Genomic DNA, 23662 nt, shown 5'->3' on the forward strand with positions numbered 1-23662 from the left:
AACATTATGAAAAAGTATAAATCAGCAACCAATTCATAGGGAAAATATTAATTGCTAAATAATCATTCCTTCATAAATGAAACAATGAAATGTGATTCAGTATCTAGACTATATATCCCTTCTGTTTTTTCTTTGGTTGGCAGCGAGTGTATTGTAAAGAACTAACAAGTTGGCTGCCAACTATCAATAATCCTTTCATGTTCCGTTAAATTCTTCAATAATGTTATGTTTCTTACATTTCTTGTGTAATAATATGATGGGTCAGTACCCATGTCTTCAATTATACATTGTTCAATGATTTGTACCTTACCTCAATTTTTTGGGTCGTTGAGATTTCTGTCATATAATCATGCATAATGGGAGATCTTCGCTTCAAAAGCAATTCAAAGTTCACATGCCAAAAACTAAGGAGAGAAAAAAAACGATTAAAGGAAGAAAATCTCCAACAGAGAACCAGCAGTTTCAGACATTTGCATGTTTAGTGGGGCCAACACAAATAGGTAGGTAGGTCTATTTCATGTTCTGCATTGCTCTGTAATATAATGACAGGCACCTACCTTTTCTTGCTTTGTGATGTAATGCAAGAATTTTGTAAATTTCTAACCTACTATGAAAGATCTCAATGGTAATAAGTACCAGAATTCAATAGCTCAATAGGAAATTTCCAATTGGTTATTTACTCATTTTGATTTCTATAGTTTCATAAACTTTACCCTTAATCCCTGAACTTAAAAAGCATATGTATTAGTTTTAGTCCTTGTCATAAGACTCATAACTTAACGTTGGAAACAGTGGATGACCTAGTGCTATATGGTTTTGAGGTGTGTTGTGTTATACTTTTTAGTCCTCATACTTACATAATCTTTTTGTTTTTTTCCCTATATTTAGAGACTTGTTGCATTTTTTTAATCTTGTTTCATAAAACGATGCAATAAGTTCTCAACACTACAAGGAGGGCCAACACCTTTCGTTACTCGCAGGTTATCTCATCTTGTTTAAGAAGCGTCTATGAACTTTGCAACCTGAGTATCTCCAATTTAAAAGATCAATTTGAATTAATTGATTTAAGAGTTTTTAAAAGAAATAGAACTTGCAAATTAAAACGAGGAGGAATTTGCTGATGAGGAAAAAGAAAAGAAGGAAACATATATGGGAGAGGGTAAGAAGGACCAAAGGGGAGAGGAGACGTGTGGCAAAATGATGTCAATTGGTTTTATTTAAAAACATTTTACCAAAAGAGTCCCTTTTCAAGCATATTGCGGAGGGGGTCTTTTATTTTAGGGATTTCGCTATTAAGATGGACGAAACATGCATATCGTCAACTCCAAAAACATTCACGGGCGTGTGGGTTTCGCCACCACCATTGGTGAAACCCACTCTGCATGCAAGTCCCGTCCATTCCATTCATCACATGGCCATGCATCCATCCCCCATAGTTCCGCCGTAGAATTGGCGAAATAGGCATGGTTGATTTCTTATTTTAACGGAAAAAAATTAGACGAAAAAAATTAAATACAATTGAAAGATTGTAGTTAAATTAGGGATGATTGATTTTAATAGAAAAAAATTAGGCATGGCAACGGAAGAAAATTAAAAGGAAAAAATTAAATACGATTGTAATTGATAGTAGTTAAATTAGGGATGGTTGATTTTAACGGAAAAAAGTAGGCATGGTTGATTTTAACGGAAAAAAATTAGACAGAAAAAATTAAATACGATTATAATTGATTGTAGTTAAATTATGGATGATTGATTTTAATGGAAAAAAATTAAGCATGATTGATTTTAAACAAAAAAAAATTAGACGGAAAAAATTAAATACGATTGTAATTGATCGTAGTTAAATTAGGGATGGTTGATTTTAAGAAAAAAAATTAGGCATGTTGATTTTAACAGAAAAAAATTAGACGGAAAAAATAAGACGTAATTAAATATTATTTCCCATTATAACAAATCATATCAATTTAAAAAAAACAATCAAAATAAAGTTAAAAATATATTATATCAATCATCAATTACAATCGTATTTAATTTTTTTCCCGTTAAAATCAATCATCCCTAATTTAACTACAATCAATTATAATCATATTTAATTTTTTCCGTCTAATTTTTTTCCGTTAAAATCAACATGCCTACTTTTTTCCGTTTAATTTTTTTCCGTTAAAATCAACCATGCCTAATTTTTTTCCGTTAAAATCAATCATCCATAATTTAACTACAATCAATTACAATCGTATTTAATTTTTTTCATCTAATTTTTTTCTGTTAAAATCAACCATGCCTAATTTTTTCCGTTTAAATCAATCATCCCTAATTTAACTACAATCAATTACAATCGTATTTAATTTTTTCAATTTTTTTTTTTCCGTTAAAATCAATCATGCCTAATTTTTTTCCCATTAAAATCAATCATCCCTAATTTAACTACAATCTTACAATTGCATTTAATTTTTTTCCGTTAAAATAAAAAATCAACCATGCCTATTTTGCCGGTTCTAGTAGCGGAATCTATGCGGGATGGATGCATGCATGGCCATGTGATGGATGGGATGAACGGTGCTTGCATATACAGTGGGTTTCGCCAATGGTGGTGGCAAAACCCATATGCCCGTGAATGCTGTGATGTTGTAGGATGTTTCGTAGTTGGAGTTGGCGATATGCATGTTTCGTCAATCTTAATAGCGAAACTCCTAAAATAAAAGACTCCTCCGAAATATGAATCCCTTTTAATAAAAAGTTTCTAAATAAAACCTACTGACGTCATTTTTCCGAGACGTATTGATGGTAACTAAAACATTAAAAAAAATTACTTGTATATGTAGGGATTAAAACGTAAGATTGTACAAATATAGGGACAAAACATAGAAATAGTGCATAAATTGTGTAGTGGAAGTATAGAGACTAGATTGTAAAATATAATACACATCAACACTACATCAATGCCAGGTGTTCACTATTAATGGTTTTAATTTTTCTTTAACTGTGAGGACCAAACTGAAACTGAAAGTGTTTATATATATATAGGAAATAAGATAAATGGATTTTAAGTATAAGAATTAAAAGGTAAATTTGTGTAATTATCGGAACTAAACAAGTAATTAAACATTTCCAATTTTATAATTCGTTGAGGGTCAAAATAAAGGTTCCGATAGGGATAGATGGTTTATTTACTTATTATATACGTAGTAGTTTAAATTTTAATGAAAAAGAAAAAGGGGAATTAAGATTGTTCAGAATTGATTGATCAAAAACTGATGGCTACAATTCCATGATGTCCATTGTCCCTTGAGGCTGACCTTAAACCATATCCTTTCTTAATCATTCTGCCTTGTTCCTTTTTAAGTGAAATAACAGAGTGGACACATGGAGTTCTCCCCTTTGGTGAATGTTTCATCACAAGCTGAGTAAGTGTTGACTATAAAGCAAATATTCTGTTAAGCAAATGACAAGACGCCAAGAGTCACAAAATCATATCATAAATCCATAATGCAATTATGAATTGTAATATGCATTAAATATATTTTCTTCACCAATAAAGAGAGTAGGTGGTTGGGTATAATAGCTTTACCGATCAAGCTAAGCAACCATCTAGATTCTTCTTAACCGGCCAAAGCTAACAATAGAAGGGTCCTTACCCTTAATTAGGATCCATCAATCCTAGTTTATATCAAAGGGTTGCAATCCATTTTGGTTGGACATTGCTTATGTTGTTTGGTAGAATTTATTAATCCTTCAGATTTTGTGGTTGAGATCTTTTGCCAAATTAACCATAGGGGAGTAAAAGTAGCCTTTATAGTGCACAAAGATGAGCCATCTCCACGTGGTACATACTACTACATATACCTAGTAAGTTGAAGCACTTCTTTCTTCGTTGTCCCAAAAGGAAGCGATAATCTAGTCAAAAACTTTTTCCATTAAGCTGTTGAGAACAACCCAGTTTAGAAAAGATGGTTTTCATCTTTCCTTGTAAAAGGAATGAGGAAATTACCAAACCTAACCATCCACAATTTAGCATAGTTTGGTAAGGACACAATTTTTAATGTTCAATGGCAAGCTTGCCCGTCACTTTTAGGTATATAGTATTTTCTTACCACGTGCAATAGAAGAAAAACGGATTGATTGGTAAGACAAGATGAAAAAAGAAAAATGAATTTCACAATCCAAACTCCTATGGCAGCAGGAAATGAAAAAGATATGTAACAGACAATGCTTTGTCATTGAAAAACTAGAAAGATCATAACAATCCACGTGGAGAGATAAACTTTATTGGACTAGTTTTAATACACGCAAAATGTAAAAGAGGTTCTCTGATCCCCATGTGTCATCCATCCCAATCACATTTCATGAAAATGAGAAATGCGTTGCTTAAGCTCTAATTTGTGTCCAAGCAAATGTATCAGCTAAGTTCATCTTAACTTTTGAGAAATCACAATATTGTATCTGTGACCACATTCACGACATCTGGCTTATTTGATTGATCTATGCATGATCAAACTCATTAATCTATGCATGGTCAAACTCATGTATAAATCGAAGGAAAAGTATTTAATATCAAATAAACCATCAATTTCTTAATATAATTTTACATTATCATATGATTATAAATTAACACTACATATTGCCCTGATTATACATTAACACTATATATTAATAAGTTTATTAATTCTTACAAAATTATCTTAAAAATCATTAATAATAATTTATGATTTAATGACAATATATCATCATTAAATTAAAAAATATATAAATAATTTTTTAAGTATTAAAAATTATGCCAAATAATTTCTTAAATACCAAAAAATATTTTAAATTAGTCTATGCCTTCCTAGACAGTAAAATATATTAGTCGGAGAAATTTTTGTCAATGAATCATAAGAAATAAATTTTAACATCACACTTTAACTCAAAACCTTAAGATTCATATTTATTGATTTTATCTTCATTTATATGATATTTAACTTTTTTATTTTTATTCAATATAAAATTCCAACTCACATTTATATTTGAGTAATACTCAATAGTTTCAATTATTTATATAATTTTATTATTTTAATATTTCAAGAAAGGGTAACAGTTGATGAAAATTGATAATTTATTCATAATTACAATGTATCTGTTTCGGCTATGTCTAATCATCTGAGTGGATGTTTACACCAACTTATGCTTAACTAGGATAAATAAACAAGAAAAATTTATGTGCACTATTCTTTCATTGATTGGACAAACTGTTGTCATCTTTGCGGTATGCAATTCATCTATAAATAAATGTTTAATCTAATCTTTAATAAATCTAAATGACACATTTTGTCTTTCATGAAAGTATCTTAATTTGAACTTAGGTAAAACCAAAAAAATTTAAATTATAAGCTAGCTTTAAACATGCTTGATGCTTAATGGGGGGAGAACGATCACTCAGCAACAAAAGAGAACAAAATTTATTTTATTTTTCTGAGATAAACAATGAGCCAATGGTTTAAAATGGCTGCAGTTATGTTGTTAGCGTGTAAAGTTTCTCCATAATATTCAATTACTCAAACGTACTCTCTAAAATAAACAAGTTAAATCTCTTCTTGGACTGATTCCAAATACCTGTTAACTGCAGCATATAACCTGTACTAACTTCCCAATTTAAGAGTAATCTAACAAACAGTATTAAGAATTTTATAATGCAAATAGACAGAAAGAATCTTACTCCCACATGGTTAATTATTTTAGCTTAGGTGGTGCATTGTAATTTGCTATGTAATATAGTAATTCTGTAATAATTACAGTACATAGAAAAAGGCCAAGAGTAAGTTAATTAGATTTTAGAATAGGGGCTGACACTATAGATCCACACCTAGGTAGGTCTCCAGGTTGTGCTGATGAGGTCCTACACTTACACATATGCCATGCATGTCTGACAGAATGACACTTCACCGCCATGAAAAATCTACCAGTCGGTGGATAATGGAAGTATTATAATTTTTTTATTTTTCAAATTAAGCTACTTTTTTTCCTCTCTCTCTTTCTATTTTCTTTTTCTTTCTCTCTCTTCCCCAACTTGGCCTAACTATTAATTCCCCCTTCCCACACTATAAATCTGCTGAGCCTGCTCCACTGATTCACCCCTTCTACCTTCACAACCTTGAAGATTGAAAAGAATTCTGAAAAGAAATATTAAACTAAGAGGTTCCCTTTTTGCAGTTAGTGGCACTGCATGTGATAAGGAATCACTCAGTTTAACTTTATATATGCGTATCACCCCTCGGTCATCTATCATATACCCCTTCTCCTTCCCTCCTTATAACATCACTGATTTCTCAGCACTTGCTAAATCCCTCTCCATCTTTTGCATGTCCAAGAACTTTTTTCCAAATTCAGAATAACAATTTGGCATTTCATCAGTCTCCATTCATAGGACAAATGGGTGAGGAAGCAAAACAGGTGATGTAACATTTCTGTTGGCATTGTGATTTCCAAGTGATATTTTTTGTTTTTCTTGCTGAGAGTGTTATAACTTGGTCTGCATTGGTTCTAGCACTTATTAGGTGTGTTTCTTCTTTTGTATTGTGTAGGAACAAGTACAATCGGTGGCTGAAGCCAAGCCTGAGGAGAAGAAAGAAGAGATGGCAGAGGAAAAGAAGGAAGAAAAGCCAGAAGAAGAGAAGAAGGAAGAGCCTAAACCACCTTCCCCATGTGTGCTGTTTGTGGACTTGCATTGTGTGGGATGTGCCAAGAAAATTGAGAGATACATTATGAAAATGAGAGGTTCAAATCTGTTACATAATCTCTTTCCTTTTTCTACTAAATGTCATACAAGCATGTGCACTCATTTTGTTTTGTATTTATCTTCTAACAGGAGTTGAAGGAGTGGTAATTGACATGGCTAAGAATGAAGTGACCATAAAGGGTATAGTGGAGCCTCAAGCAATCTGCAACACAATCACCAAGAAAACTAAGAGAAGAGCAAGTGTTATATCTCCGTTGCCTGAAGCAGAAGGAGAACCTATACCTGAAGTTGTCAATTCTCAGGTATCACAATAATTTTCCTCTTTAATTTCTTGTTGAGACCAAAAATAAACAAATAAAAGCTATTTATTACATATTTGGTTTCACGTTTCAGATGTGATTTTCAGAATTTTAGCTTTCGCATCTCAAATGTGATTCTTCCATCTTAACAAGTTTCTAAACACACTATTATATATAAAAAGTTAATTAACAAAAGAGAATTGTTGGTGTTCCAGGTTAGTGGACCAGTTACTGTGGAACTTAATGTAAACATGCACTGTGAGGCCTGTGCTGAGCAACTCAAGAGGAAGATACTACAAATGAGAGGTACCATTTTTCTCTATTGATTTCAAATTTTCAATATGATATGGGTTCATTGTTGGTTGTAATGGAGAAAGGACAGGTGAATAAGGAAAGGGAAAGAAGTACAAAGCTACTTTCTTAACGAATAAATTTTGTAATGCCAAATAGAGTTTTGTGAATGCGACAAATCAACCTCATGAGTCATTTTACAACAAAGTATTAGAAAGAGGTCCCCATAGAGGATGAATCATCACTCCTGAATTTGGGTATATTCATGCTTTCATGCATTGTATCCATCAGATTGCCAAATCAGCAGCACTTGATGCTGGACCCCATAAACGTGGCACTTTTTGTGAAGATTGGTAGGTAATGTTATACATGGCCCCATGGTTCATGTCGAGATAGCACCTCAAATTTTTTAAATAAAAAATAAAAAGGGATGAATTAACTTTGACTATTACACGAGTACAAGTTAGAAAAGAAATCTAGAATTAAAAACCATTCACCTAACAAAATTTCTTCTTCACACTTTTTTTTTATGGCCCTGTACTTGTCATGCCTTCAAAATCAAATTGTCCACTTAGCCTCACCCTTTTGTCTTTGAGCTAAACGTAGAGGACAAAATAGTGCGGTAGTGTATTGGATCCTTTCTTGTAGAGGAGATGATGGAATGATACAAGAAAAGAAAAGCACAAAAGAAGGATCACTACAAATGGTTAAAGATTCATTAGTCATATGACTTTAACAGGCATACATTCTTAGTTAAAAAGATTAATAGTTAGTTAAAAAAATTATACCATTAACCAATCAAAAATAAATAATTCTTGGTATTACTTAACCTATCATATATGATCTATATGATTGTTAATTTCTAAATAGTAAATATATGATAGAGTGAAAAACATTTATACTTTCAATATGTATCATTTATTTTGGTTATATTTTCCTTTGTGTCTTTTTTTTCTTCCTAAGAGGACCATATCATATCCTATTACCTAAGAATAGGAAAGGAACAAACTTCTGGTAATTCCATCTTCATATGTAATTAATGTGAAAACCTGTGCTGATTAATGTAGGAGTTCAAACAACAATGACAGAGTTTAGCACAGGGAAGGTTCTTGTGACAGGAACCATGGATGCAAACAAGCTAGTGGATTATGTATATAGACGCACCAAAAAGCAAGCCAAGATAGTTCCCCAGCCAGAACCTGAACCAGAAAAGAAAGAAGAGAGCAAAGAAGCTGAAAAACCTGCAGAAGAAGAGAATAAACCAGAAGAGAAGAAAGAAGAGGAGAAGCCACCAGAGGAACCAAAGAAAGAAGAGGGTGGTGAGGGTGGTGGTGAGAACAAAGAAGAAAAGGGTGGTGAAGAAGGCAAAGAAGAAGCCAAAAAAGAAGACAATGTGGTGGTGGTGGCTAATAACATTGACGACGAAGGCTTGAAGAGAATGATGTACTATTACCAGTACCCTCCACTTTATGTCATTGAAAGAATACCACCTCCACAACTCTTCAGTGATGAAAATCCTAATGCATGCTGCATTACATGAACTCATCATCATAGGAATGAGAAAAAGGTTCAAAGTTGTTTGTAAGTACCACCAATATGGAATTTTTTTTTATTGAGTTGGGTTGGTGGAATGGGAGGTGTCAAATGAAATGGAATCATATGATAATAAGTTGATTGATGATATATCGTTCTGTCTTTTTTATGTATGTACGATATATTATTATTACAAATAGTAACACATCATCATTGTACAAATGCTCGTGAAATATATAAGTATCTCCAAGTTTTTTTTTCTTTTTTTAAAATATTTTTTTCTTCTCTGTTTGGTTATAAGTAATTTAATTGAATTGATGTTAATAAATTTATAGATTGGTGATTGGCTTATGATTATGAAAGTGAGATTGGATGACATGAGACAGCAGTACTAAAACCTTCACTAACTTTATGTTTTATTTATTGATTGTTGAAATAATTTAATTATATTAAATTACAAGAGAAATTAAATTTAAGTGCTTAAATGAATTAATTAATTGATGAGTTAGTGATGTTGAATATGTGTTTTAAATGTATTAGTGAGTTTTTGGGGTGTTTGAGAGGGATAGGCTTTTGAATTATGAGAGAGGAATAAATGTGTTTAGAGAAGCCAAGGTGTAAATACAGAGAAATAGAAGAGTCAAAAATCTCCCAAAATCCTCACATCTCAAAAACTTCTCTTAAAAGAAACCTTTCATTTTCACTCACTTTCTCTTCACTAAGAAACCCCACCATTAGAGAAACCTTAAGCTTTGGTGTTGTACAAAAAAGGAGTTTCTTTCTCTTTCCTTTAGTGTTTATTGACTGTCCCTATGTGAGGTAATCTTTCCATCTTTCTCTCTTTGAGTTCATTTTCATTTTCCTATAACACCTATGAACTTTCATGAAAAAGCTTGATTTTTGGGGTTTCTAATTTCATTTTTGGTTGGCTTTGGGTTAGTTGATACACCCATAATATGTAGCTACTATCAGAATGAAGAAAAACTCTTCCTTTGGACCTAAAGTTGACTTCTTTCTTCCATTCTCCACAAAATCACATTTTGTGTTTGAATAGGTAAGAGAAGCTTAACCCATCTTTAAAATCCTATGTTTTGTGTGTTTAATCATTGTTTTGAGTTAAAATGCGTTTTACTTCGTTATTTATGTTGGACATTGAAATATTTGAGTTGAAATTCATGTTGGGATCCATTAAAGGAGATTTGACAGTAAAAACGTAAACTTGCATGTCGCACTTAAGCGCAACTAGAGTGGCGCTTAAGCATGACTAGGGAGTTGGCCACTGGAATTGGCGCTTAAGCGCACTCTTTGTTGCACTTAAGCGAGAGTTGTCAAAAAGGAAAAAGGGGTCACACTTAAGTGCAAAATTGGTTGTGCTTAAGCATGAGTGCTTGTTAAATTTTCTTTCATGCATTTTAATTGAACTTCAATCTTAAATGTTTTGATGTGTTCGTGAATTTTAAAATGAAATGGATATTGAACTGATTTCTTGTTATTTCTCATACAATTCACATTCATATATTGAGATTTGGTGATTGATCATGAGCACTTGTGGTGTAAAAAGTCTCATGAGGTGTAGATGAACTATATGAGAGTTCATGGATAGTGAGAATGATATAAATGATGACTTGATGTGAAATTTAACAAGATATGGATGATGAATTGAGGATATGTTGAATGACATATGCTTGATGGATTGAATTAATATAGAATGGACTGAATTGTTGACGAAATGAATTATATTGATGATGGTGGATGAATATAATGATGAGGTGATATAATGTTTAATCATAACATATATGCATTTATGAATGGCATTACATATGAGTAGACTCATAAGTTGAAGGTGTTTGGTGGGCCTTTAACCTAGTGTTGGAGATTGTCAGTGGTGACTAACAAGAATAAGCCTATAGAATGGATGGGTGGATGAATCCCTAGATAGGTTAAGGTCTTTGTAAGCCTTACCAAGGTAAAACACTACCCACATTCATCCTTTTCGATAAAATAACACTTCCTCCGTAGGGTTAATTCGAGTCTCCCAGAATGATCAAGGTGTGACTATGTTAAGGGATGTGCTAGGATAGATCGCTCAAAGGTAAAATCTTCTTGGAGTAAAGAATCAGCATGACATAAATGATAGTTAAACATATGCATTAATAATTGTGATTAGAAAATGATGTGTTACTTGATGAGTTGTGTAACTACTTTGTTAACGAAAGTGCGAAGAATTTTCTATATATCTTTGAAATGATGATCTTATGCTATTTCCAACTATATGAGATTTTTTTAAAATGAACTTACCTTTGCATTTTCTATTGAACTATGATGATCGTATCATTTGACAAATGAGCAAATTATGATGTAACTTTTAAGGAACATGTTACTCATGGTTAATGTGGAATTGGTAGTGGGCTTAGGACCGAGATCTAACCATCCTTCATTTATTTATGTGTTGTCTTAGTGGAGATCGGCTTAATGTTTGATATGATTATGAATTTTTTTTGTATTTATTCATTTAATGAAACCCTTGAGATTTGTTTATGATGTTTTGATGATGTAGTGCTTTGGGACATACGAACATTTATGTTTTATGACATAAGGACCTTTTATGGGTGAGAATTATATGACATGTTTGTATTAATGAAAAATTTATATTTATTTTTATTAATTAAACTAATTCAAGAGTTTTATAAGGAGCAAAAGTGAAACTTTTGGTATTAATCTATTAATGTTGTATGTAATGACATCCAAGAACTTTACATCTTCTAATAAAAAAAACTACTTACCTTTTTTTTAACAGCCCCATAACTTTTTAATTGGCTAAACTCAAAATAGGAATGTTATATATTTAACACATTATTTAATATTTATTATTAGTTAAAATTATTAAAATTCGTTAAATAATGTTACTTATTAATAACAAAGTAAAATTTAATTAATTTTGTGAGTTTTAATAATTATTACACTACTTATATTTTTTAGATTATGTAGTTTTTGTCATATTTTCAAGTATTTGGTATAAATCATTACATTACCTAATAACATTGGGTATAAACATAATAAAACAATTTTTATATAAGGAGTTCTTAAAAAAAAACTTTATATATATATAGTGAAATCACCAAGTCTATTTTTTTTAGATAAAAATTTTTAATTAGTAAAAGAAATATTTTAAAATTTATAGTTAATACTCTTTTTAATAATTTTAAGTATTTTTTAAAATCATTTAAAATATAACAATATATTTAAATCGAATGATTAATTAAGGAAAATTAATATTAATTTAAATATATAATATTAACGTTATCACTTGTGTCGTGAATAAAAATTATCTTAATAATTTAGTCATTTAATTTTTATTTATTTCATTTTTAGTAAAAAAATTTAAATAATATATTTTATTATTTGATATATATACATTATTATTAGATGAAAAATAATAGTAACATTTCAAAATTAATATAAAATTTTAAATATAAATATTATAAAAATTAATATTTCAAAATTCAACTTTGTTTTATATTTTTATATTAATTCTAAAATGTTAATATTTTGTCTTATTTTAAAATTTCACAATATTAATTTTCTTAATTAATTAAAATATATTTTTAAATAATTTAAAAAATATTTACATTTTTGTAAATAATATTAAACATAAAAATATTTATAGTTCCCTTACAGAAACTAGACATGTATATGCAGGAAGGATTTAAGAAGTGACAAGCGTAAATTTCAGATTTTCCCTCTCATTTTATTTTTTTATTTTAAAAATAGTATAAACTCTAACTTTTATTTTTTAAAAAAAAAACTGTAGTATAATACTTTATATTTTAATTATATGTTAAAATTTATTTACTTTTGTTCTCTCTCTTAAATTTTATTCACGGGAAGGGTTAAAAAGTCATCTTAATTATTTGGATACAATATATATATATATATATATATATATATATATATATATATATATATATATATATATATATATATATATATATATATATATATATATATATATATATAAACACTCAAAAAAATTGTTATATGACAGACAAGATTTCGTGTGAATTATGATGGAGAAATGTACATATTTTTTAAAATTTACACACTTGTCAAATAATGATTTAGAAATAATTTGATAAATCATATATCTAACTAATTAATAATTTCTCCAACTACTGAAGCCTAACGAGACACAAAAATTCTCCATGTGCTCTGTGAGGAAGATAATTATTATGTTCTACTACCACTGCGGTTAGACTATTTGTTGTTTTTCACTGTAGTTATATATTCAATAATGTAGTTGATGTAACACGTATTATTGAAGATTAAGGAAAGATTCTTGTATAAACTTAACTTGTCGTAGATTGAGCCAACAAATAATAGACATTCATCATTCAAACATAAAATAGTTGTAGGCAATTTATAAAAATCATGTGATTTATGAGATTTATGTTTGTTAGTAACGTATCGTATTTGTGAATCCAAAATATGTAAAATGTATAAAACGTCTTATTTTATAAGCACCTCATAATTTCTCTAAAACAATCCACATGGTTGGCTATATACGTTGAAGCCACGACAATTGCTTGTGATTTGTGTCTTATTTCCTATATGCTATTTTGTCTCTAATATATTATTAACTACGTTACCTTCCTTGGATTCTTAAACGGGGAAAACATTGATGAGAATTGAAAGCTGGTTGCTGAAGAACAGAAACACATCAAAAACAGAAATGATTCTTACCAATTTTCATGGAAGTGCTTCAAATAGGCTCTAAACCTTATTAAATTATTAAAGGTTAAAATATATTTTAAAATAATAGCTATAGTCTCTAAAAAAAATTAAAATTGTACACTTTATTTTTATATTTATTAAAAGTGATGTAATTTCAATATTTATTATAGACTAAAAATACATATCTTCTTTAAATGCAAGGATTCAAAGGGTATAAATTTTTTTATAAAAAAAAATCATTTCAAAATATTTTGGAAAATAAAAATATATTTTATCCATTTTCCATTTGGACGTTAGTTAAAATAAAAAGAGGTGGTGGTGCGATGATTTGGAAAGAGACTTCAAAGAATGCACAAGACTCTAATTTTTCTTGTCGTCTACAGTATAAAACTAGCTACCTACTTATATTGACTGTATTGAGATAGTTTTATAGCTCCTTAGTAAGAATAAAATAAGGTTGCCAACTTGTTTTATGTAGTCACTTCTTAATCTTAAATACTTTTCTTGTGATCTAAAGTATGTAACCTATATCATTATCCTATCTAGATGATGTTTAATAAAATTAAGTAAAAAAATAGTTGAAAGTTAAAAAATTAGTTGATAATTAAAAAGTTAGTTTAAAGGTTTTAATTACTTATTTAGTCTCTATAGATTCTTAATAGAGTTATAGAATTTTAACGTCAAAGATTTTTTTGGGAATTAAATCGTAAATTTTAAGGATTAAAAACTTTATTGACTAAAAGGATAAGTTTAAAAATTATAGGAACTAATGATTAATTAAACCCTTATCAAAATTATAAGTACCAGTAAAATTAATTATTAAAATAGCTGAAAAATGTAAAATGAAATAAAAATAATAAAATCATGAATTATTTTAAAAAAATAATAAGAAAATTAAATAAATGTATTGAGAATAACAATAAAAGAAAATATAAAAAATTACAAACTAACATTTTAAAAAATATTACTTCAAATAGTATTTTTAAAATTATTAAAAACTACTAAAAAAATTTGTTTACTAAACATTCAAACAAACTTTTCAGATAATAAAAAAAATAAAACTAATTAAAATGTTTTGTCAAAATTCTTAACATAAAGCAATTCTATACCGTACAGAACATTCTCAATTATTACATAAACATACTTATTTATATCTTCAACCGTAATTATTATTTCAAATTTGGGCATGTTACACATTGTATATGTTTAAAGAGTAAGATGAGTATATATATATATTATTGGTGAAATGCACATTATATTATGTATAAAAAATTTGACCTAAAGGCTAAAATAAGAAAATTTGTAATGCTTATATAATAAAATTGATAAAAATCAGACATTATTTTCGCTTAAAAACCATATATTTGTGTTTAATAAAAATATAATTAACATTACAAGATGTGAAAAATTTATTGAAAAATGAAATATTTTCCTTTAAATGAATTTGGAAGAATCCATATATAAGATATTGTAGCTATATATATTTACTAACAAAATAAATTATTTTTAGAGTTTAATAATTATATACTAATAATGTAAAAATAGTTTACCTTAACAAATTATTATTTATGTGATTTTTAAGGTAATTATTCAAAAAGTTAATAAGCTAATAAATCTATGATTATATGATTTGTAAAATTATTTTACACTTCGAGCCCATAGCTCTTTTTCTCTTATTTTTAATTAATATAAAAGTTCTCCTTCTCATGATTTCCATTCTTCACTTCTTGGTGGTTGGACCAAATTTACAGGCCAGTGTTAGCATAAATATCGATCATAGATAGACTTTGTGAAATTCTTCTTTATAGATTATTTTAATTAATTAATACAGTTCTCTGTTTTAGAGTCATTTTTGTTGTTTTGAATGCTTTCTCCCAATTAAGACTTGCTAAGAATGATGCATGTATAAATATGATGAGTTAGTCATATGTTTATGCTCAGATTTTTTCAGTTAAAATTATTATATTTTGCATAGATTTCAATCTTTATCCCCGATGGATCGAATCTCAAGTAGCTGCATAAGTGTGCACATGGAGATAATAAGTTTAACGGATTTCTATGTTAAGGAAGTGGGTGGAGTCTATTTAACTAAAATTTGAACTTCCAATATACATGTTTTATTGTGGAATCAGGGTGATATACATAGGATAAACATAAAGGGATTCAACTCTCTAACTATTATTACCATCAATTAAAAACCCTTTTGAAAATTGTAAACGTAGTAATAGTAAATTCCACAAAATTTTGTTAATGATTTTTTAAAATAAGTATATATTATTGGTGTATTTTATAAGATAATGTCTAATTATAAGTTGTTAATGTATTCATACTAAGAAAATAAGTATATATATATATATATATATATATATATATATATATTGATAATTTTATTGTCCAAAATATAATAATAAAATAACATAATAAACATGAAAAAAATAAGACACTGAACATAGATCAAAACATAAGAAGACAAAAAAAATGAAAAAGAAAGAAAACACAAAAATAGAAGAAGAAAAAATAAATTCTAAAGTCATTTGTGTATTAATCTAAATATTAACAAAATAATTAATCGGATTAGTTCGAATAAAAGAAAATAAATCTAATAACTGCATCAATTATAATTGTTTAGTCAGAATTCGAAGAGAAAAATAATTAGCCAAATTACTAACAGAATCAATAAGAAAAAATAAAATTAGTAAATATAAAAGATAACAAATTCTGTTAAGCAACATTTAGTTTTTTAGTCTTATTAAATATTTATAATAACTTAAAATTATTAAATTAATTTTTTATTTTTACTTTGATAACCATTAGCTAATATTACCAATATAATATGATATAATTGACAGGTAACTTCATCTTTTAATCATGTAGTTAAATGTTTCAATCGTATATATATATATATATATATATATATATATATAAAAGAAACATCTGTTAAAGGAGATAATTTCTCAAATAAATCATATTATTTCTTAGGAAATCTAATTGAGTTGATCGAGAGGTGCTTAAATATTGTAAATTTCTTAATACTATCTTTGATTACTTATAGAAAAAATCTCACTATCTTGAGAAGGATTTAGAGAGTTTAGATAAAAACTATGAAAGAAAATCCCAACATTGTGCAAAACAAGTAAGAACATGAATTTAGCTAGAAAATATGCACAAAATAACGCCTAAATAACTCAAATCTTAAAACTATTGCACATTATCGGGAAAAAAAGTATTATGGAAGGACATTAACTTTGTTTTGAACCAATTAAGGATGTTAATTTTAATAAAATAATTAATATTTATTAATGAGAAAAAAGAAATAGGTCATATATGTCATGTATTATGTTCATATAGGAGTACATTATAAAATTTTCAATTATCGTTAGTATTTTTGTGTTTTTAGTTTATTTTTGTTAAAATTGAGATATTTAATTCATAAGGAAAAAAAATAATTTTGTTTGTTTGTATGTAAAAAAATTATTTGTTATCCTTACGAATTAAAAATTGTTTTTGTTTTGGACCTATTAACGGCTGTAATTTTCATAAAATACTGTTATGGAGTCATTTAGAAAGAAAAAAAAATAGCCATATATGATATATGTGGCTTATTATGAACGTATTATAAATGTTTATTTGTCTTTTTAATATTTTTACTAATGATGTTGATATGTTTAATTCTTATGGATGTCATAAAACAAAACTTCAATCCCTAAATTGACTTATCACAAAAGGCTAATAGAAAGAAAGAAAAGAAAATTAAGAACTGATTCTCAGATGACATGGATAACACTTGCTTTCAATTCGTCTAAGGTAGTGTACACTTTTGTTGTGGGCTGATGAGAGTTCATATATATATATATGTGTTTGAAATTTTGAGTTAAGGTGTCTATGACTTTCGATTATATTTATCATGGTCTAATAAAAAAAAGTGTGTACTATATATAATTTGTCCGATAGGACTAATATAACTTTAAAAACATTTAAACTTTACAGTACATCCAAACTTGTGATAGTTATAATAAAAGCAGTCCCTGAATTTTATGTAGGTCATCTAACTCCATAAATTAATATAATGAAAAGTAGTTAGGGGAATTAATTAATACTATGATTTAAAATGAAGACAAGCATATGCAGTGCTTTATTATGTTAGCAGCAAAGGTGTTCCTTTGGTTTATGTTTGTTTATTTGTTTCATCACAAATGAAACGACAATTGCATGTGCATGGAATTAATTAACATCGATTATTAGTGCTTAAAGTGTCCTTTTCTGCATAATTAAAACTCGGAGAATGTACAATGATCACAGCCTTCAAAACCAAGGTTACGAGTCTCTAATTGGCACTCTAAACTCTTGAACAATAGTAGTACGATAAATTAAAAATATATAAGTTTTAATTTATATTTAAAAATATAAATTATTTAATGGTTTTCATTTAATAATTAAAAAAGTTTAATTTTGATACAATGTCAATTTATCAAAGTCTTACAGGATTAGCTAATTAGAAATTATCTGATTTTTAAAATAATTATTATAAAATTCAAAATCTTAAAGTTTAATATTTATGCAATTGTGAAATAATTATATGATCAATAAATAAAAAAATCATAATATGTAATTTTAAAAACAATTATTATTCTTTATGAAAATAATTACTATTATAAAAATCAAACTTAATCTGTATAACAACTTGTGATTGATAAATAGTATAAAATCTCTTACACTATCTATCATGCATAAATAGACTGTTTACTCATGATGTTAATATGTATGCCAATCAATGATTGAATAGTGTAAAAAAATTACATTACATTTTAAGTACATTCTGACCAAATTAAAAAATATTCAAAAGAATAGTCTAAAATGATATACTTTAGCATCATTCTAATTCAATTGCTCTATTCTTTGGTAAGGAAAACAACCCACGTGCAAGCCAAACTCCAAGATTTCTCAATTTCCAATGACAAAAGGAAAATGCAATGCATCTACTTTTGAATTTTGATTAACCAATGCCAGAGTTGCTGACACGGCTTTGCACTCATCCATGTCACACCACCCATATACCCCATTCAAACCATGATTTCAATTTCCTTAATCAAAGGCATTACCCTTCAAAGCCTAATTAATTAACCCTCATAATTATTATGAAGCAGCAGTTGATAGCAACATCTCATCTCATCTCATAAAGAAAGAAAGAAAATGTAGTAAAAGAAAAAGAAGGGAAAAAGTGACTATTAAATGAAACTAAAGCTTCTTTTGAAATAGAATCTAAATGGATGAGCTTAACCAGCTATGATCCATATCCTGAACAAAGACTTTATATAAGGCTTGGGCACAAATCCATAACAAGAAGAAGCAAAAAAAACATATATGGATTGGAAATCGGATGGTGTGAGTTGAAGCAAAGTCAGGATGACCAACATGCAAATTGTCCCAGCTTACAAGAATGTTGTGGAGGCGCAGTATGTTGAAATGATGGTTCCATTGTGCGAGAAGAAAATAAAGAAAACCTTATCCAATCTTAAAGGTAAATCAACAACCTTTTTTGTGCTAGTTTTCAAGTCCATGTGTGGCTAATTTGAAATATATACCACCATCAATGTGTTTTAAGTGTAAATTTATTTATCGATCAGTCATAAATCATCATTGATATGATTTTTAAAATAATTATTTTAAAAATTAATAAATTTATTATATATGATAATTTTAATTAAATGATCGTATAAAACTCTTTTGTATATATATGATTTACATTCATTTAATGGAGAAAAATAGAGGAAAAAAAATTATGTGAATCTCAAATGAATTTCACACTTCTTACATTTTACTTTAATTCAAAAAAAAATTCTTCTATTTTTCTCCTCTCTATCTTCATTCTCTAAACCAAATCCAACATTAAGGTTATATTCGGATTAAGAATTGTTGGCTGGTTGTTATGTGAGTCATGTTTGACATGTTGCAAAGTGTGTCACATGTGGTCAAACTTGGGGTGGGTTTTGATTTTTGGAAAGTTCACAACTTTGATTTTTGGGTCCGCTTAACACTCATTTTCATCTAATGGGCTTGTGGACTATGACCAAATGACAATCTGTTGGCTTCACTAAATTAAATTTCCAATGAAAATTGCTAGAAAAGTATTTTGACTATACAACTAGCATTAGGATATTTAATCTAACAGTAATAATCAAGAAGGTTCTTCAAGGAATTTTTTTTTATCTTATTGGTCCTTGGATAATAAGAAACACAAATGAGAGCATTGAGCGATTTTACTAACTACGGTTTGCAAAGTTAAACTCGTTATCTGAAATGGAATATGTGGGTACTAGAAGCTCTAGTCACATGTTGGGATTATTTTTTTTTCCTTTTATTGCATGAATTACATTTATATCTTCTTTCCATTTGTTCTATAACACAGCAATTTCTTGAGTAAAAAAGAAATGGTGCTTGTTCACCATCCATTTTATATAGCTAGACGTCTAATTTAAACCTCAAATATTGGGTCCATATCACTTTCGGTGACACCATCACTGCATGTACATAAATAATCAACTTCCCTTTCTTTAAAAAAATTCTCCCAGACCCATCTAAAAAGTAAAACTTCCCATATAGCTATTCAATTTTCTTGTATTTTTTTAATACTTTTCAAAAAAGGTATTAAATAATGAAAAGTTAAAATATATTTAATAGCTGAAAGTAAACAAGCATATTGAATCCTTTCTTTATTTAGTTTTTTTTTTCACAGAACCTTTCTGTATTTAGTAAATATGAAGACTAGTAAAAAGATGTGTTATAGTAGGGTATTGAATTATTACATATATTGGTAAGTGGAAACTTATTATTGATTATTGATGACAGGCATATACTCGGTAAATGTGGATTACTATCAACAAAAGGTGACTGTGTGGGGAATTTGCAACAAATATGATGTGCTAGAAACCGTGAGAAACAAGAGAAAAGAGGCTCGGTTTTGGAACCAATAAGATAATGTTGTATTAGAGAAATCACAATCACCCTCATCTTCACCACCACCATCCTTTCCTCACAAGGATTTTAAGCCCTCTTTAGCTTTAACCAAGGTTCGGTCTCTGAGTTTGAAAGCATAGAAGAAGGTCTTCACTAGATCATATTCTTTCTAGATAAAGCACAATTGATCAGTGCAAGAGAGGAATAACAAAGTGGCTCAAAAAAAAAAGTTCTAATTTGCAAATTTTACCAATCAATTTTTATTTTATAAATTTTATCACCCAAATTTTATTTTTATGAATTTTAATTTATTACTCAAGTTTTAAATTTTTACATATTTTATCACTGTTAATATGTTAATAAAAGTTAAGATAAAACAATACGATCTCTTTTTATTACCAAAGTGATCGTAAAATACATAAAAATTAAAAAATTTGATAATAAAATTTGTAAAAATAAAACTTAAGTGATAAAATTTATAAAATAATCAAAGTTAGGTGAAAAAAATTGTAATTAAGAATAGAGTGAAAATTTTGAGATGGAAATGTTCCATATGATCTCACTTGTATTGTACATATTATTGTCCTTGCACTGTTTCTTTTTACTTGTACTGAGATTTTGCTTTCTTTATTGAATCTGACATCACAACGTCATTTCTTAGCATCTACAAATTACAGCTAGCTAGCCTATGCTAAAAGAACACTCCCTCATTATGCTTCATTTGGATTCTTCCTGTTTGAGGCAAGCTAGGTTCTCTTGAAGGTATATTTTGCTACACTACTTAACTAATACTACCATTGTCCTATGTTGTAGTGGGCCAATTTATAGAGATCTATGAATCTATCTTATACTAATCATCCCTTTGCAACATTATTTGCTAGACAACTATGCCCATCCTTTACTTTTGGTCATATATTCAACTGTTATCATCATGATCACATTCCATTCTTATCTGCAGCAGCAATATTTTGGGAGATGTTTGAATGTTTAAAGTTATGTGATATATATTTGAATGTCTATCTGAAGTTACTTTGTGATTCTGGATCATCTAACGTAAATTCAAACATATATGCTATCAAAAAATCAGTGTCAATTATCTCAGATTGAAGCTCTCAAAATTCAGCTCTGCCAACCCATGTGTAGGAAAAACATGAGCTGATCATATCATATTTTTCAAAAAGCTAACCAGAGTTCCCCCGCCTGATAATCCAATGCATGCATCTACCTAACTTCGTGTCCAAAACTTGCAAGTTACTCCATGTTCTCAAATATTTTCCCAATATAATCGGACCAGATCACCTCTTAAAAAGCTATGATGAGACACCCCAAAACGTCACTCAAAAACGTGATTCAAATAAATTCGGTATATATATGTTCTCATGATTATTACCATTTTACGCGTAACCACCCAAATAAATAGTATGTGAATGTGAAAACCGTGTCTTTCAAGGCCTCAACATATATGGTCAAATTATTGTATATCTTACTATATAATCATTTTGGTAATTACCACATAAATATATCCTAATTATTATGTGCCTAATTCACTGTGTGTTTTGTGTGTGTGTGTATACACACGACACCAGAAAGTGCCAGAATTCCAATCCTTTTTGCCTAACCTTTATGTGTGTGTGCGTGTGTGGCATCACTTTCCAACCCCACAATTCAAAATCTATTGGCACAAGCCAAACGCTGTAACTAACAAACTCAGGAGCCTTACTTATAGGACCCTCTCACTCTCACCCTTAAGGATTCTTCTTCTCTCAAAGAAGTTCTAAGATTTCAATCAGAAAAAAGAAGAAGCAAAGAAAGATGATAATGGTTGTGGTTATGACAGGGATATTAGGAGAGTACACAGCAGTGCTAACAAGGGTCACAGAGCGCCTTCTTCCTCGCCATGGCATAAGTTTTCGTGGTCTAAGGAGGAACCTTCGTTTTGCTTCCACAACCTCTTCTTCAGATTCAGCTTCTTCTTTTCTGGTTTACTTTTAATCATATTTGTCAGATTAATTTATTTCTTTCATGTTTTAGGATAGGATATTTGTTCATTGCACAATATATTGGTTATGTGAGGAGCTAGCTTCAGAAGAATAAGCTATGTTAATTAGATTCTGTTGCATTTTGTGTAATTATGTTAAAGATTTTGTAATAAAGAATTAGCCCTTGTAGTTTTGGTTATCAGACATTCATTTGATTTTCCCTTACCTTGAAGTTCTGATTCTTCAGAGAAGCTTGAAATATGTCCAAAATAAAAAATCAATGTAAAAATGAATAAATGATATCCAAAAGGATTCAATTCATTATTGAGGGGGTTGAATAGCAAAGCTTACCATAATTTCTTGTAGTGATGGAACAGCAAGATTTATACCAATGATGGTTTATAACGCTTGATTTTAAAAAGGTTACGCACTTACACTTACTTTAGTTCATGAAAAAGCAAAACTTAAAGATTAAACTGGATCTTAGTTCTGCCAGCTCTCATAATCACAAGTAGATTATTTTTTCATGGTGAAGGTAAGGCAATAAATAATTATTTCTACTTTTTCATGATTTCACCATGATTTTGTAGAATAGAACCAATTAATTTTGTGTGTTATCCAAACACACTATGAATGCATTTTAGTTTCAGCAATGCTATTTGGTCCAAATGTCATTGCGTGCAAAAGCTCAAAAATAGCTTCTTAATCAATAATCAAGAAAAGATAGCTATATTAGAAGAGAGAAACTTAATATTTTCATAGAATTTATTTTGGTTTTTCACTATTTTTTTTTCCTGAAATAATGTCTTGTAAGAAAAACCATAAAATTCTCGACGTTATCTAGATACATACTTTGAACCTGTCTATGTAAGAAACAAAATATATGAATTTTCAATTAGCCAATGATGGTAGCATATGGTAAGAATAAAAACAATGAAGAATCAATTATAGGGTGTTGAGAGTGAGACATTTCTCAGCCGTTGTATTATTTATCAACAAGACAGTTTCCCTGTGACCTTATCTTATTCTCTTGGCATTGCATCTCTACAAGGATTATTACTATTGGAATGGACATTCCCTTGTTATAGTTCATGTATCTTTGCAGAAAAAGTTAGCCATGGAAAAAGAAATTTGGAGTGTGGAGGAAGTGAAGGACACTATAC

The 23662-nt window shown here is 28.8% G+C and overlaps 1 protein-coding gene and 1 pseudogene across 1 annotated transcript; both read left to right on the forward strand.

The window, feature by feature from the left end:
* Window positions 1-6073: 6073 nt before the first annotated feature.
* On the forward strand, window positions 6074-9094 carry LOC114383199 (heavy metal-associated isoprenylated plant protein 9-like). Its single transcript, XM_028342819.1, has 5 exons — window positions 6074-6426; window positions 6558-6750; window positions 6842-7014; window positions 7227-7317; window positions 8370-9094. Exons 1-5 carry the CDS (start codon window positions 6406-6408, stop codon window positions 8840-8842), a joined length of 951 nt encoding a protein of 316 aa, XP_028198620.1. The 5' UTR covers window positions 6074-6405; the 3' UTR covers window positions 8843-9094.
* A 9724-nt stretch (window positions 9095-18818) lies between these two features.
* LOC114384201 lies at window positions 18819-22724 on the forward strand (annotated as a pseudogene).
* The last annotated feature ends 938 nt before the right edge of the window (window positions 22725-23662 follow it).

The sequence above is a fragment of the Glycine soja genome, chromosome 14 (assembly GCF_004193775.1).
Source record: "Glycine soja cultivar W05 chromosome 14, ASM419377v2, whole genome shotgun sequence".
NCBI classification, from domain to species: Eukaryota; Viridiplantae; Streptophyta; class Magnoliopsida; order Fabales; family Fabaceae; genus Glycine; species Glycine soja.